Here is an 18,074-nt window from a genome sequence, read left to right as displayed (position 1 = left end):
CACAGACTAAATGCCAATCCCAAAGGAGTAATGCTGCTGGTCATGCCTGCTTCTGAGAATAATACATCAAAGCCTTCAGAAGGGATGCCAGTGGAAATTTTATAAGCTATCAATTCCTACACTTGGTAATTTTTCTATCATAAAGCAACAGATGTCTCCCTTCTGCTTACCTCCCCAGCCTTTCCCATAACCAATTTCTGCATGAATTTAGCAACCTATGTATTATCTCACAAAAGGCTGAGAATAAATTCTATATCCTAATCTATTTGCAAAGCCATTCAAGTACATACTGCCTCGCCCTTCCCTAGGGTCTTCAAGAAAAGCATGCTCAGGGAAGGCTGAAAACCTACCCACCACCCTTTAATTTCTTTAGAACCAACAGCAAAAAGAGTAAAAAAATTTAAGTCATTTCTGAAAGAAGGAAAAATGAAGAGGAGGAAACAACTTCTAAATGTGCAAGCTGCAACCAACTCACCTTTGCCTTAATGATCTCGTTTAATAAGCCTGGCCTATAAGATATGTAGTCAGTGAATGACTATACATGTGGGGAAGGGGGATGGGACAGCCCCCAAGTACAGCTTAAATTCTTGCATTCCCAAGGTTCTAGACAGGAACCCATAACCAAATAATAGGCACTCTAATGCGTTCCTCTCCCCGTGTACATCAGCAGCTACTGAAGGACACAGGAATTTCCCCAGATCTAAGCAATGCAACAGAGCAGCAAATCTCATGAACCAACCAACAGGACACCTTTTCCATGGCATACCTGGCACCCCATAGAGCTATGACATACTAGGTGCTTTCTTGGAACATCATTAATTTCAAGAACAGAAAGAATTCCATCCTACGTGTGGGCTGTCTTCCTCATTTTTATATTGAAAGTTTGAGTCTGTTGTATTCAAAAAGAAAGCCATGGAACTAGGAATGTAAAACTAACATTCGCTGTGGCTGTGACCCTAAGATAACAGGCCTTACAAAGAGCATTACCAAGACTGGACCCCCAGTGATCTCCAGGCTTGGCCTCAGAGGTTTACTCTGTACCACTTCTGAATGCCACCTGCATTCTCTACCACTTGCATGGCTTTTATGCTTTCTTTTGTATTCAGTTATGCATAAACATGTCTGCTTTATCAGCTCCTAAGTTCTATGAGGGCAAATTTTATAAAACTATTCCCCAAAGTCCTGTATGTAGAAGGCATTCAGTAATGCCCAGAAAGATGAATGAGAAAATGAAGAAATGGCATGGCCTCATACTAACCTGAATCAACGCAGTAATCCCGGGGCTCCTGCTTGATTCCCATTGGTGACTGAAACCCATGTGCTGGGGGGCCTGGCATGCCTGGGACCCCATGTTCATAGAGTGGGTCATGGTATTCCTGTTTGAATCCCTGAGGGGGCGGGGGAGCAGCAGGGACAATGGGTTCTGACATTTGCCGGTGGTAACTGGGGCGATTATCTCCAGGAACTCCTGACTGAGGAGGGAAGGGGTGGCAGGGTTCAGACAGTTGTCTCTGAAATCTGCAAGAAAAGAGTTATGTTGTTTAATTAGGAACATCACTAATACCTACTATATAGTTTAGCATTAAGGACTAGATGTTCAGATAAATGAAATTATTTGCAACGTACTTATTAATAGTTATTTTTAAAAAACACTTATTTCTGAATATTCTATCTACTTTCCAAAATTATATCACACATTTCAAACCTCTTGAGTCAGAGACCGGCAAAAACAGTCGGAACAATGACATGGTAGCTTCTTATTTTCCATGCATGTTTGTTTCATACACCATCGGTCAGAATTATGTATCTGAACACATAAAAGCAATTACTTGCTAATGACCCTAACATAGAGGTATATGTTTGTTTGCAACTGCATTTACTCTCTCACCTGTAGATAAAATTTTTAAAGACCAAAGAGTACAAATAAACAATTCAGAAATGTAATTAAAAAAATAATCTTATATAATAATCAAAAATAAAATGTCCCTAGGAATAATCAGTAAATGAGCATGCCATTTAGGAATAAAAACTGAAACCTGATCTCTGAGAAATAATAGAGAAGTTTAATTTAAGAAAATATTTAGGACTTCGAAGCTGTTGATTCAATGTATTATTTTATAAAAGCAATGCCTTCCCAAACAACTTGAAAAAAATGACCTTAAACTTTGTTTGGAAGATTAAATAATTTTTGAAAAGAAATAATGATATATTCATATTGACAATTATAAAACCACAATAATTAAAACAGGAATACAAGAAATGAAAGATAGGCATGCCAAAAGAATTAAACGGGAAGTCGAAAACTGTCATATATATTCCAAAATTCACTATTTGTTAAGGCAAGCATTCCAAATTAGTGGGGGGGAAAGGCTGAACTGCTCTTTTATACCATACACTTAAAGAAATATCATATGGAATAAAGATTTAATATGAAATCATGACAGTAAAGTGAATATATATAAAAACATATAACCTTGTAGAAAAAAACCTTCTTACATATCACAGCAACAGCAGAAATCATCAAGACAAATATGGACATGCCTCATTTTATAAATTTCTATATATCAAAAAACACCAGAACAAAAGCAACAGAGAAACAACAAGTGGGAAAGATCTGTAACAGAAAACACCAGAAACAAACCCCCAAATTAAACTAATTGGGAAAAAATTCTCTTACAGCAATGTTAATATTGCTGACATAAAGGGCTTTAAAAAATTAATAAAAGGTGACATCCCAAAAGGAAAAATGGTTCAAGGACATAAATTGAGAAAATCACTGAAGAAGTAACACTGACAGAAACGAACAAAAAGTTCAACTTCATTAGTGATCATGAGGAAAGAGGATAAGCAGGCACTTAATAAATCTGTGTCTGGCACATAAAAAATGCTGAAATCATAGATATGATTAGATAAAACTACAAAGATGGTCACCAGTGCAAATGTCTAGCAAGGTAACTGGCTAAGAATGTGGTAATATAGCCACTTCATTGAATCACCAAATATGATGCAACATACAAATATGTAAGGACCTGCAAAGGCATTTGTGATATATTAAGGCAGGCTGTGCAAGAATGCAGAGCATCAAATTCTTACAAAAATAAAAAACAATATTTATGGTGTTATATAAAAACCTGGAAAGATTTCACTTAAATGTTTACTTAAATGGTGGTGACAATTTTTGGTGATTTTTTTTGCTTATCAACAGTTTAATAAACATGCACTGTTTTTTAATAAGACAGAACAATAAAAGCCTTTCGTTATTGTTATTTAACCAGCACCATTAACATCCTATAGCTGTCAGGGAAATCCGCATGAGTGCCACTGCCCCTGCCCTGCTGGGAAGGCAGTGCGGTCAGGAAAGCCTGAGGTCCTGAGTGAAGCCACGTACTGGGGAGGTGATGAAGGGCAAACTGTCTTGGTTTCAGTTTCCTCATCTGTAACATGGGGATGTATTACATGCAAATGCTGCTGCAATGATGAAATAGAATTATGTGTACAAAAGGTTTCTGACATAGCTGTAATCACTGACGGACTGGGGTAGACGTCAGGAGAGTGGGTGCAGGAGTCAGGGTAACCCTCAGTGTGAGGCTTTAATTCATGAAACATGCATAAGGCAGTAATCTGTGTGTATAAAGAAAAGCATTTGTAAATATATGCTCTGAGGTAGAAAATATGAGCCATGGTTCTGAGAAAAAAAGTAAAGGATTTTAGAACTAATTTCAGTAAGTTTTTTAAATCAATAATATAATCCTGTAACAGCAAGGTCTTACTCTCTACTTTTAACTTGAATCCTATTAATAGCTTGATTTGAATCAATCTGTGGCAACAGGTGGCCAACAGATTTCAGGATGTCAAGATTTAAAATCTTAAACTGAAGAGATTGTGTGCAGATAAAGCACTGCTTAGATCAGGGTAGACACTAAAAGCATCAGAATCTACCTCACCAACGTATTAAATAAGTTTTCAAAACTATTTAAGGCTGACTGGGTTGACAGCCTTAAGCTGAGGCACAGAATGCATTACAGTGGAACTTCATAGGAATGAGATTTTCTAGGTTGCTGTTATTTAAGGAAAAACTTGTATACTCTTTGAAGAAGTGTAAAACTGAAACTCAGGGTTAGACTTGACATTTAAAATAGAGGTACCAGCAGCACGCAGAAAACCTGAATTTTTGAACAAAATTCTGAAGCAGTGGGCCAAAAAAGAAAGATGAAGATACTCTGAAGGCCTTATTTTTATCAAGCACTCAAAGCTTACACTAGCAGGAGTGACCAGTAATAAGGGTCCTGTTCCTTAGCTTCCCCTCTGCCAGCATCTTAGCACCTTCAAAGGTGACCTCCACACATCACTTCCTTTGATGGCTGGAGATGGCACAGAGCACTCAGTTCTGTAACCAGATCCTCTCCAGCTGGCAAGCCCTATCGCTCCACTTCCGCTCAGTGCTCATCTTCTCACCTTCCAGAATGAAACTCTAGAGCTGTCCTGGTACAGCCCCTTCAGGAAAAGGCACTTCCATATGGGCACCGGCCAGCACCCTCCCCCCTCCTCCCAGTGTGACTTTTGAGGATTTGTGAAATTTAGGGGCCTGAGATGCGCAGACAAATTCTATAATTGGGACTGTTCTGTTTTGGTTTGTTTTGAGGGAACAGAAGTGACGAAGGGGATCTTGAGGGTAGGTCACAAAACCAACATGTTGGGAAGAAAGATTCTCTCAAAGCTTGCTGCCGATAATGGCTTTATTTGCAGAGATTAGTGAAGTGATTCAGTTCTCCTCAAAATACATCCTATGAACTTTACTCACTGACCTTCATTTGAACTCCCTTCCCCTGCCTGCAGTCCTTTTGAAGTGTCTAAGAATGTGTTGTGTACACAATACAGTTATGACAAAGATGCCTGTTTACTGAGGCAGGCAATCGTTTTCAATGGAAAAGCAGCCTGGTCCCTAACAAACCTCTTCCCCCTCCCAGTCACCCTCCAACCCCCACCAGCCTCATTTCCCAACAGAACTCAGGCCACAGTGAGCTCACAGTTGATGAGCAAAAGGAGACTTCTGACTACTGAGGGAGCCTAAATTCAATACATTACAGATTAAGGCTTTTTCAATGCCAGTTTATTTAAAGAACCATTTATTTATTTATTTGTCAGATTTATATAGCGCCTTTCCTCCCAAGAGCTCACCCACGCTACCAACATTTGGTTTACGTTATGAAAACCGTTCGATGCTTTTTCTGCATTTCCTTTTCTGTTTCTGCTGCCAACACACACACAGTAAACACAATGCTTGGAGGAAAAAGGAGAAAAGGGTGGATTCCGTGAAGGCTATACAGTGGCTGTGGGCGCCAGGTGAAGCAGTGACGGTTCGGAGGCTAGCCGAGAGATAATATGTAAGATCAGCTAAGACACTGTGACACCAAGTACTTTGTGTTTCCGTCAAGGGTAAGAGAAGACAGAAAACAGAGAAGCAGCATAGCTGGGTAAGAGGCTCTGGCTGTGAAGTCAGAACATCGTAGGCTGAAATCCAATCTTTACCACTTACTAACTGTGTGACCTTGGGTGAGTTATGTAACTGCTCTGAGCCTCAGTTTCCTTCTCACTAAAATAAGGACAACCTGGACACCTGCCCAGAAGTCTGTTGTAAAGATTTTTATGTAAGATAATTCATGAAACAGGGCCCGGCACTCTGTTAGGTTTTTGATTACCTTTAAACATCATCATCAACTGTACCACCACCCACCCCCAGCCCACAGCAAGCCAAATGGAAGTTAAGCAAATATTAGGAAATGTCTTAAGGAACTGGGAGAGAATATTATCACACACACAAGGCATGGAGTTCACTAGTTGTTTACCCAATATCCAGTTTCCTTTCTCAGAAAAAAATGCTGAATTTTAATTAATTAATATATATATATTAAATCCTCATCTGAGGATATATTTATTGATTTGAGAGAAAGAGGAAGAGGGTGGGACTGGGTAGGGGGTGGGGAGGGAGAAAGAGAAACACTGATATGAGGAAGAACCAGCAACTGCTAGGCACCCTGACAGGGGCTCAAACCCACAACCATTTGATGTATGGGACTATACTTAAGTCCACTGAGCCAGCCGGCCAGGGCTTGAGAATGCTGATGTATATTCTGGGTGGCAACGTGCTACCCAACTTCACATTAATGTTTATTTTTCCTGCCACATACCAAGAGCCAGACACCGTTGCAAAACAAAACCCAAACACTGTCCCTAAAAGCACACCAAAGAGCTCTGACACAGCTCTCAGGGCTCCGTAAGGCCGGTCAGCTCTTAGACTCAAAGTGGCCCATCTAAGCAGTGATAAAACACTCAGTGATAAAACTTTAAAGGCCTAGAAGCTTGTTTGATTTCTCAAGATCAAATATGGAAGAAGGAAGGTTATGTAAATATGAGATGCCCCCAGTATAAAATAGTGAAACCATTAGTTTTATGTGTAAACATTAATAAATCTGATGATAAAGAAACATGATTAGGAATAGAGTGCTTTTTACATTTTCAAAACTTGCAATTTCCAGAATTGTGGTATCTATATCATTTTAGGAAGTTTCCTTAAGTATAGTTTCCTTTAAGAAATATAAAAGTGGTTCGATTCCCAGTCAGGGCACATGCCTGGGTTGCAGGCCAGTTCCCAGCAGGGGCCAGTTCCCAGCAGGGGTCGCATGAGAAGCAACCATACAGTGATATTTCTTTCCCTCCTTCCCTTCCCCTCTAAAGATAAATAAATAAAATCTAAAATAAAAAAAAAAGAAAGAAATATAAAAGTGATTTTGCAAAAGCAAAATTGTCAGAGAAATTAATGTTTAATAAGTACCTTCACTGTGCCAATATGATTTCATTTAATCCACCCAATGATACTACGTGGTATCCACTGTTCTCCATTTTCAGCCAGAAGACAAAGGAACCAACACTTAGAGAAATTAACACCCCGCCTGAGGTCATACAGATAGGAAATAGCAGAGCTGGCATTCAGTCCCGGGTCTGTCTGTCCAATTCCAGAGCCACTGGCCTATACTATTTCTAGTTATTTCTGTAATTGTTTTTTAAATGCTCTCTTGATGACATTTAAAAAAAAACATATAGTCCAGGCAACTAGAAAACTCTCGTATGTTTAGAAATTAAGAAATATATTTTTAAAGAATTTCAAGACTGAAAGAAATAACAGAAAACAGTTAAAACTGAATTTTTAGACTACCACAAATCAGAACATGTGGGGTACAGCTTAAGCAGGATTTGGGCAGGCAGAAATAATTGACTGTCCCAACCAGGATACTTTTGGGAGAAAAAGGGGTGGCTATTACCAATCACACCCAGACAAGACATGAACCATAAGCGAACAGTGAAAAACAAAATGGATGGTCACCCAGACTTAGGAGAAGTTTTATTTGGTTATATGTTTATATGCATATTATTAAAAAAATCTGTAAATTAATGAGCTAATCATCCAACCAAAGAAGTTAGAAATAGAAAAATGGAATAAACTGAAAGAAAATAAAACTAAGATATTTTAGTAAAGGCAAAAGTCAATGAAATAGAAAACATCCAATAGAGAAGATGAGTAAAGCCAAAGTTAATTTGTTGTAAAGACGAATGATATTGTCTGCCAAGACTAAGAGAGAAAAAAAGGTCTAGATCATTATCAAACATGAAAAGGGGATCACTGCAGATGCTATAGAGGATTTTTAAGAAGAAAATATTATAAACAACTTTATGCCAGATAATTAAAAAATCCACAAAATAGAAAAATTCCTAGAAAAAATAATTTAAATTCACTTTTAAATAGAAATCTCAGAACAAGACAATAAATAGTAAAGACGCTGAATCAGTAATTAAACATCTTCCCACAAAGATAATATTAGGCCTAAATGGTTTTACTGATAAATTCTCCCCAAAATTCAAGGCATAAAGAATGCCAATTTCACATGAACTATTCCAGAATATATAAAAAGGAGGACACCCTCTACTCATTTGATGAGTATCACCTCAATGCTAAAACCCAACAAGGACAATGCAAGAAAAAAGTATACGTTCTTCTCAATTAAGTGTTGCAGAAGTCCTAAATATATATGAGAAAACCAAGTCCAGCAATGTGCAAAAGAGAATACATAACGACCAAGTTAGATTTATTGCAAGAATACAAGGTTGGTTCCATATAAATCAATGAACTCTCCACAGTAAGAAATTAAAGGAGGACTTCTGGCCAAGATGGAGGCATAGGTAGACACAACTGTGCCTCCTTGCACAACCAAAATTAAGGACAACAAAAATTTAGAAACAAAAAAGCACCAGAACTGACAGAAAATTGAACCGTATGGAAGTCCAACAACCATTCATCCAGACTGGTAAGAGGGGTGGAGTCGGTGGCCGGCGGAGAGAGGTTGTGGTGAGAAAAAGTGGTGATTGGCTGACCTCGGTCACACATTCTTACACATACAAATCCGGTGAAATGGGCAGTGAGACAGACAGCGCAACCCAAGGCCCCAGCACCGAGAGATAAAGCCTAAAAGCATTGATTGAAAACACTTGTGGGGGTTGAGGTGCCAGGAGAGACTCTCAGCCTCACAGGAGAGTTCGTTGGAGAGACCCACAGGGTACTAGAATGTACACAAGCCCACCCACCTGGGAACCAGCACCAAAAGGGCACGATTTTCTTGTGGGAAGCGGCAGAGGGGACCAAAATCCAAGAGAGAGCAGACCAAGTGCCATTGTTCCCTCTCAGACCCCACCCCCACATACAGCATCACAATCCAGCAAGTGGTTGCCCTGCCCTGGTGAATACCTATGTGCCCCACCCCTCACTAAGAGGCACGACCTGACCCCCCCCCTTAAAAAAAAAAAGGCTCAAACAAAAGAACAGATCAAAGCTCCAGAGTCAATATATCTAAGTGACCAAGAGATAGCCACCTATCAGATGCATAGTTCAAAGCACTGGTGATCAGGATGCTCACAGAATTGGTTGATTTTGGTTGCAAATTAGATGAAAAAAGCAAGGCACACTAAGTGAAATGAAGGAAAATGCACAGGGAACCAATTGTGATGAGAAGGAAACTGGGACTAAAATCAATCGAGTGGACCAGAAGGAAGAAAGAAACAACTAAACAGAAAACAATGAAGAAACAAGAATTCAAAAAAATGAAGAGAGGCTTAGGAACCTCCAGGACATCTTTAAACGTTCCAACATCCAAATTACAGGGGTACCAGAAGGGAAAGAGGAAGAACGACAAGTGGAAAACTTATTTGAACAAATAATAAAGGAGAACTTCCCCAATCTGGCAAAGGCAATAGACTTCCAGGAAGTCCGGGAAGCTCAGAGTCCCAAAGAAGTTGGACCTAAGGAGAAACACACCAAGGCACACCATAATTACATTACCCAAGATTAAAATGAAGGAGAGCATTCTAGAAGCAGCGAGAGATAAGGGGACAGTCACTTACAAAGGAGTTCCCATCAGACTGTCAGCTGTTTTCTCAAAAGAGACCTTACAGGCAAGAAGTATTCCAAGTCATGAAAGGCAAGGAGCTACATCCAAGATTGCTCTATCCAGCAAAGCTTTCATTTAGAATGGAAGGTCAGATAAAGCGCTTCTCAGATAAGGTCAAGTGAAAGGAGTTCATTATCACCAAGCCCTTATTATATGAAATGTTAAAGGGATTTATCTAAGAAAAAGAAGATAAAAAATCTGAACAGTAAAAAGACAGCAAACTCACAGTTATTAACAACCACACCTAAAACAAAAGCAAACTAAGCAAACAAGTACAACAGGAACAGAACCACAGAATGGGGATTACATGGAGGGTTAGCAACAGGGGACTGGGAGGAGGAGAGAGGGGGAAAAGCTACAGAGAATAAGTACCATAGATGGTAGGTAGAAAATAGGGGGAGGGCCAAGAACAGTATGGGAAATGTAGAAGCTAAAGAACTTATGACACATGGACATGAACTAAAGGCAGGGGATGTGGGTGGGACAGGGTGTGTAGGGTGGAGGGCAATGAAGGGGGGAATGGGACAACTGTAGTTGCATAATCAATAAAATATATTAAAAAAGAAATTAAAGGAGGAAATTTCTTTGATCATCTCAACAGAGGAAGAAAAGGCATTTGGTAAAATTCAATATCCATTATATTAAAAACTCTCAGTAAACCAGGGATAGAAGGAAATTTCTTTTATCTTAAATAAAAGGTAACAAAAAACCACAACCCTACAGTAAACATGGTAGAATACTAAAAACAAGCTCTCTTAAGATTCAGAACTAAAAGCACCCTCACTCCAACCATTCATTAGAAGTACATTATTGAGTCTGTTAAAGAAGGTTCCATTAAGCATCTGTGAAACTTGGTTTCGGATCTCAAAGTGTGTTTGTGCTGCCATACCTAACGTGCTATTAACAAGAGTGCATGGAGAAAAGATGCATCAGACACTTCATTCCAGACCAGGATGCAAATGTGACTCACAGTCAAGTTCTTCCCTCTCTAAAAGCTACAAAAGAAAAAATGAACAGCAATTTATCAGGGATAGACTTTAAAGGAGGAAGTAGAAACAGGAGAAAAACTTGAATTTATTAACTCTCTTAGTCTATTAGAGAATGACCTACTAAATCACAATTTCAGAAGACTTAAGCTCACCCTTTTAAGCTTTGAAGCTTTGATCATAACCAAGGAGAGAGAACGTAAGCAGGTTAGGCCATCTGCTCCTTCAGAAGATGCCCGATCCTTTCTAGGTGACTCTGGGGCACCATATTCTATCAATTTGGCAGGACAGTCTATTATAATACACCCTCAGGGTGTACCAAGCAGCAGAAAAATTTTTCCACCTGTAGCAGTATTTTTAAAAATTTTGTGTTTTCTTGAATTTTTGCTTCTTGATACCAAGTGAGTGAGAGAGCAGTATATTCCAAAAATCTTAGATGATTAATTTCTTAGTGCACCCTCTTTAGTCGACTTGTGGAGACCCAAGATGTAATGAGAAAGAGTACAGTCAAAGGCAAAAACACATCGGGCCAGTACTAGGGGCATAACGTAAGAATATTTTCTGAGTTCCACCACTGAGCCCACGTAAAAACGGTGGACAGCGCGACGAAAAACCTGCGAGACTGGGATGGCCGGATGGAAAACACTCCTCAAGAAGCAGCTGTGGTCTTTAAGGGTAAATGGAACATATCTCAACATGCCAAGTTACATGTTCCCCCCCCTTGAGAGGAAATGAATATATATCATGCTTGCAAACAAGTATTTATCTTCTAAAAATAAATTTTGAGTTGTGAAGAATTATATGCTAAGACTGTATAAAACATTAAGAATGTACTTTTGACTAGATTATATTTTAGTTGTTCAAAGTATAACCACAAACTGCCATCACTTTGTCAAAACACATAATGAAGACAAGTAAGATACTGAGCTAAATGTGGTGTAAAAAAGGGGGGATCTAAATCATGATTTTTAAACCTCAAATGGTTTGCTCTACTCAACTGAAGCGGTAAGGCACACTGAGCAGAACAAAACAGATGTGCTACAGCATGAGTTTAGTTAAGTGATGAAGGAACTTACTAGGATTTTATACTTTAAGAGATGACTAACATTATGGTAGTTTAAGAGGTAAAGAAATGGATAAAGTTCAAGGTTAGAATGATTTTCTTTTTAGAGCAAGCATAATTTTATTTTGGACAACAGCCAAACTCTGATTTGTCCCCAATAGATTATTCATAGATTTACCTTTTTAAAAAATTTATTTATTTTAATTGTTGTTCAAGCAGTTTGTCTTTTACTCCCATCCCAGCCCACCCCCCCAGTGCTCCCCACCTCCCTTCCATTTCCACCCCACCCTAGTTTTTGTCCATGTGTCCTTTATACTAGTTTCTGTAAATCCTTCCCCTTTTCCCCTAAAATTCCCTCCCCTCTCCCCTCTGGTCACTGTCAGCCTGTTCTCTAGTTCAGTGTATTTGGTTATATTTTGCTTGCTTGTTTGTTTTGTTGTTTAGGTTCCTGTTTAAAGATGAGATCATATAATATTTGTCTTTCACCGCCTGGCTTATTTCACTCAGCATAATGCTTTCCAGTTCCATCCATGCTGTTGCAAAGGGTAGGAGCTCCTTCTTTGTTTCTGCTGCATAGAATTCCATTGTATAAATGTACCATAGTTTTTTGACCCATTCATTTACTGATGGGCACCTATGCTGCTTCCAACTCTTGGCTCTTGTAAATTGTGCTGCTGTGAACATTGGGGTACATAGGTTCTTTTGGACTGGTGTTTCAGGGTTCTTAGGATATAATCCTAGCAGTGGAATCACTGGGTAGAACCATTTCTCAAGGTCACTTACTCAGTAGACAGTGAATGAATGTTAGCAACCCCCTTCCCCCAATCATAACCAAAACATATGGGCCGCCTAAGTTAATGGTTTGGTTTCAAAATATAGAACCCTTTCTTTGGCTACAGAACATTTTAGGAAGTCCTCTAGCTGCTCTAGGCCTGATTTTCTTAACTGCAAAATAGTTTTTTTCCACTCTGTCTTATTTACAGAGCTGTTAAAAGGCTCAAAAGAGACTGTATTTCCTTCTATCCCACAAAATACTATGTATTTTTGTTGAGGAGGTTAGTTTTTTCAAGTAATATCCCTTCTAATTCAAACAAAAAAATTAGCAAAGAACAAACTACCATTACTAACAGGAGTAATCAGTCCCGCTTTCAGGCAGGCATAAAGGTGGTTAAGTAAGGGATTATTAAACTTGTTATCACACATGGCTGTAACTACTATTCCTTTTACAATATCAGATCAGGGATTTCAGTTTGTTTCACTTTCTGTGAGCTATCCAGTATCTATATGCAAACTCACGTTGTTTTTTTTAATGTATTTTGCACCACACAGAGATCACATCATCTCAGCAACAGACAAGGGCAGTAAGGGTAGAATTCAGAGTACTGATTACTTGTTACTTAAAAGAAAGGTCCATGGGTTGGAGTAGGGATAAGATTGAAAGAAAGGGCTGGATCATGATTTCTCAAAGTGTGACAATAATATACCCAGTCCTTGTTCCAGACCCGCCAAATCAATCTCTGGGGTGCAGCCGGAAAGCTGCATTTTTAATAAGCCCCCGTGGGAACTCTTGTACACTCTCAACTTTGAGACTACGGTGCTCCAATGTACAAAGCTGATCGCTCCCGTGTTTTTATTTATCAATTCAGGACTTCACCCTTCTCCCCAAGTCTCTCTGTACCATCCCAGTGTGTGTGAAGTCTTTTTATGTTAGACTTAGCCATCTTTGTAATGGCAGAGGGTAAGAGGAAGGATGTCCAAGATGGACAAATTTCAGGGAGGAAATCACCCCCAAAAAGAAATACCTCCTTTTTGGTTCCTGCTTCTTTCTCCTTGGATACCTGAGGGCAGGAACCTCTGGGATCAAACCTCTTCCTTTTGGGAGGAGGCTTCATTCCCTGGAGACAGACCTGCTTTATTATGGAGAGTAAGGCTCCCAGTCTGCCAGACCCGCCTCAGGGCCAATAACCTCCAGCAGAATTAGGGTATTTGTCCCCAGTTCAGTTAACCACTGACATAATCATCTAGGAAACAGGGATTGGGGGGAAATACAGTCATGAGACGTATAATGTGGTCCATAATGTAGTGACCACACAAAAGATGGAGATCATGTAAGATTAAAAGGAAGCTCAAAAATTCCCATCATCTAGTGATGTTGTGGCCATTGTCATGTTACAGTGCAACACGTTATTCACATGTTATGGTGACACTGGTGTCGACACACCTATTGTGCTACAAGTCAGATGATAGTATAGCACACACAATTACGTACACTGTAGGACATTTGAAAATAATAAACGACTGTTCCTGGTTTATGTATTTACTATGCTTTTTTACCCTTAGAGTGCACTCTTTCTACTTACAAAAAAAGCAGTGTGTTGTGAACAGATGCCATGTTAACACCAGCTGCAGCTCCATACATCCCATGTTTACTGTGCCTCTTGATTGCATCACTGATTTAATCTCACGTTGTTTTATAAGTTTAGTGCAGCCTAAGTGCAGAGTGTTTGTCAAGTCCACAGTAGTGCGCAGCAGTGTCCCAGGTCTTCACCCTCACCCACCACTCACTCACTGACGGCCCCACAGCAACTCCCAATCCCTGCAAGGGCTACTCAGGGTAAGTGCCCAGATGGATACACCGTTTTTAATCTTATACACCTTATTTTTACTGCACCTTGTCTAAGTTTAGACATTCATATACACAAATACCATCTCATTACCACGGCCTACAGTATTCAGTACAGTAACATGCAGTGCAGGTTCGTAGCACAGAAGCAATAGGCTACAGCATCTAGGTTTGTGTGAGTGCGCTCTGTGATATTAGCACAATGACAAAATCGCCTAACAACAAATTTCTCCTGTGGTTAAACTGTATGACTGTAAAAATAAAAGAGATTTAACATAATTTTCCTTTACATATGGTATAATCAATACAAAGTTCACTAAGTATTTGAAATATTGAATATATGTCCCACTCCATCCCTCCCCTTCAATTAATAATCCCTGCAGAAAATCAGGAGAATGCTATTTAAAAGCACAAAAGCAAAAAATTGTTGGAATAAAAATGGCATCCAGGCCTGAGTTTACAAACTGGGAGGCCTGCAGGGTAATTTTGCCCACAGAGAGGTTTTGTTTAGTCTGCAAAGTGTCACTGTTGTTTTTAATTTGAATTACTTGCCAACTTTAAAAAAGGCAACCTGCAATTTTTACATGAAAATCCAAATTTCCAAATTCTCCTGAAAAAGTGCAAGGCTGTTAACAAGGTAATAGCTGGCAAAAAGCTCAGTGGTGGCCACATCCTTTAGATGAGCTCTCTGTCAAATGGGGAGGCCCGCTAGTGAGCCAGCCCCTTACTGATGCTCACCCCTTGGGCCCTATGTATCATTGGTGTTAGTGGCATTTGGCCTCACCAGGGAATCAACACTAACCAGCCTAATTATGTAGTTCTTTATGGCAACATTCACAGCAAGGGGGTAAGGGGATCAGAACCAGATTAAGAGTGCTAATGTTTTTCTGCATTTCATCTAGAAATAAAGAAAGTGACCTCCGAGAAAACACTGGGAGGAATTTGGGTTTTGGACCAGGCCTGGGGAAGGTGCGCGCAAACATCCTTCCTCTCTTGCCTCTCGTCCTCACACCCACCCAATGCAGAGCAAGAAAAATAGAAAGGAAATGCAATGGTCACCATCTTGCAGCCCTTGGTAACCTAACTGACAACTAGGTGCCTACATTATGTCCTTATCCCAGAGAGACGTGAAATAAAAAAAGCCCCCAAACACTGTATGTAATGGGAGGCATCCGCTAGAACACGGCAGATGACAGGGTTAGAAGAATGGGACCCAATTTTGGTGTTGTCAGAGTAGGTTCCCTTCACGTTAGTTGGTCTAATGAATAAATGACTCTGGGCCAGTTATTCCTGGTGCTCTAATTTCCATATTGGAAATGTAGAACTACCTGGAGTGAAACCAGGAGATTTCTCTCTCAAAAGTAGACAGTTATAAATAAATAACTTAGTTAATCTCCAACTGCTAAAATCTGTTATAATCAGATGAATAATGATACCTCCTATAATTCAGCAATCTTCTCTAATATGTAAGTCAAGTGCTGATAAATTGTTTATGTGTGGCATGAACCAAGGTTCAATTCTAGCATCTAGTCAGGAAATCTCTCTGAGTGAGGGTCAACAGACCATGTATTCTGGGAAAGCCGCTCTTTCCCTGGCTGTATAATGGGGTCACAGTTCCAATTATCTCCTCGTTTCTACTTCATAAGGATGTCATAATGTCTACAAACCACTTGGAGTACCTCAGGAACAGGGTGATGTATATAAATAGATCATATTCATATTACTATTAGTCTTACCTCACAAGATGCCTCTGTGGAATGAGAACTTTACAGTTACCTGGTAAATAAGACTAACTGCTTCCCCTCTGCCTATGAGGAAATGGGGAGGGGCAAAGCCCAGATCAGCACCCACCTCTGTTCCGAAGGATACTGGTTTTCAGGCATCATCTTTGGCATCTGCAGGGGCTGATGTGGTGGCCGGGGGACCGCAAAGGTTTGCTGCTGTGGTCCAGGGTCTGGAAGCGAATGAGGGGTGGGGGCAGGGCCCACACCTTGTACTGGGCCAGCTGCAGCAGGGTGCACAGCGGTGGGCAGAGTTGCCTGAGGTGGGGGAAATAGGGAATTCTGATGGGTGGGTGACAGGGGTGTGGTAGGAGGGGTTAATGGCTTGAACCCAGAGGGAGGCTTCCTATCATAGGCACTGTAAACAGAAAAAGAGAAGGAACCATTAAGCTGCAATGAAGCCATTAGCTTGGTCACCAGGTCCAGCAGAATGTAGCAGAACTCGTTACCAGGAAATGACAGCATTAACATAGTTAAATTGCTGGCAGCCCTGAGGGAATATTTGTACCTCTCAAAGTGACAAACACCCTGCGTCACAGGGACTTATTTAACACTTTTAGTGATTCTTCTCAAAGATAATTTTAGCCTCTGCTTCCGGTTTCCTTCCTCCCCCCTTCCAACAAAATTCTCCATGTATGTGTTGTGCAGAGGTGGATAGATCGGGGGAGAATTTATGCATTGGGAGTTTTCTAGCCCCTCTCCCAAGTATTCCAAGGTTCCCAGAAATTAGTCAGAATCTTTGTTCAAGAAAAATTTCTGCTGTAACATCGCTTGAATTAACAACTCTTCTCCTTCCCCCTTTCAGGCTGATCTATGTTTAACTTCTAGAGCAAAGAGTGCTTTAAAATTAAAGCTTCATTCCTGGGGCCTGGATATTCTTAAGTAAAGGGCACAAGCATCAGGGCTTTTTCATATATTCTGATTCGAAGATTACTTTTTTGATGCTTAAAGTTCACATTAACATATGACAGACATGAAGAAGTACATACTCCCTCCCTCGAAGCCACAGACCAAATATCCTAGTACTCAAGGTGTGTTCCCACAGCGGGGCTCAGTACCCCACCGACTCAGTCCCCCCACCCCCCAGAGCCGGTTTAACAGTTTTGCCCTTCACGCTCAGCACAAAGGCCGCATCTGAACCAGCCTACACCTAGAGGACTACACTGCTGGGAAAGATGAGGTGTGCTGTCCTGAGTGATTTGCTGAGTAATGTCTGAAGCAGCTTGAAGGCTACTTTCTGGTCAGCCTTCTCCAGCTCCACGTACCAATAGTTGTAGAGGCACTTTTCTCCATAGTTAGCACCGAGGGCCTGCTCGTGGCTGCAGGACGACAGCTCGGAGGAGGGGCTGTGCAGCTCCCGTTTGATCTTGGTTGGTGGTGGGGCATGAAGCACCACTGAAACGAGAAGAGGGGCGAGGGAGGAACAGGGCCGATTAACAGGGAGCACAATGTTTCCTTCTGCAAACCCTGGATCCGGCCGATTGTTCTGGGGACTCATGTCAGGCCACAAGCCAGAGAAAGTCCAACACTTAAACACAGGGCCTTCCATCTCAAACTGATGAAACACTCTGTAAACTCAGAAATCATCCATCATCGGACACTTTCATCAGCCAAGTCTTTTCCCCAAATTTCTTTGGTGTTCGTCTGCTTCCCAGAGGCTCTGAAATCCTTATAAATCCTGCAGGTGATGGTCCCCCCACCCCACCCCACAAATGCAATGTCACAGAAAACCAAGAACTGCAGGCATGAAGAATTTTGTATCCCAAAAGGAATAAACAGCCAAAAATATATTGGGAGACATTACACATTAGCTTATCAAAGGCTTGAAATTCCTCTGGCAAATACATTTCATATTATAGAGGCATATTTACAAATTGAATATATGACTTTTTAAAAGTCCTTTCTCAAGCAACTCAAAATATCAGGTCTAAGGAAGAGATACTCAACTTTAGGGGCATTTCAAAAAGTTTAAAAGCAAAAGAATACAACAAAGAACTAAGCTACAAACTAGAAAGAGCTACGTATATACAGGGAATGTCCTGGAAACCTCTGTGTTTAGGTCTTCCTTTCTTAGTGACCAACCAGGAAGGGTAGGTTTTTATAACCAATCTTTTCATGGATGGT

The 18,074-nt window shown here is 40.4% G+C and overlaps 1 protein-coding gene across 1 annotated transcript in view; it reads right to left on the bottom strand.

Moving 5' to 3' along the window:
* Window positions 1-18,074, bottom strand: part of ETV5 (ETS variant transcription factor 5) — a 58,176-nt gene that overhangs the window by 15,493 nt on the left and 24,609 nt on the right. Inside the window, exons 6-8 of the mRNA XM_037129669.2 lie at window positions 17,216-17,345; window positions 16,021-16,308; window positions 1,259-1,518 (exon numbers count right to left, since the gene is read on the bottom strand). Of these exons, the coding sequence (XP_036985564.1) occupies window positions 1,259-1,518; window positions 16,021-16,308; window positions 17,216-17,345 (678 nt within the window). The remainder of the gene's footprint in view (window positions 1-1,258; window positions 1,519-16,020; window positions 16,309-17,215; window positions 17,346-18,074) is intronic.

The sequence above is a fragment of the Artibeus jamaicensis genome, unplaced genomic scaffold (genome assembly GCF_021234435.1).
Source record: "Artibeus jamaicensis isolate MK-2021 breed Jamaican fruit bat unplaced genomic scaffold, CSHL_Jam_final scaffold_474, whole genome shotgun sequence".
NCBI lineage: Eukaryota > Metazoa > Chordata > Mammalia > Chiroptera > Phyllostomidae > Artibeus > Artibeus jamaicensis.
The sequence above is the reverse complement of the archived record's forward strand: the minus strand, read 5'-3'. Positions and strand labels throughout refer to the sequence as shown.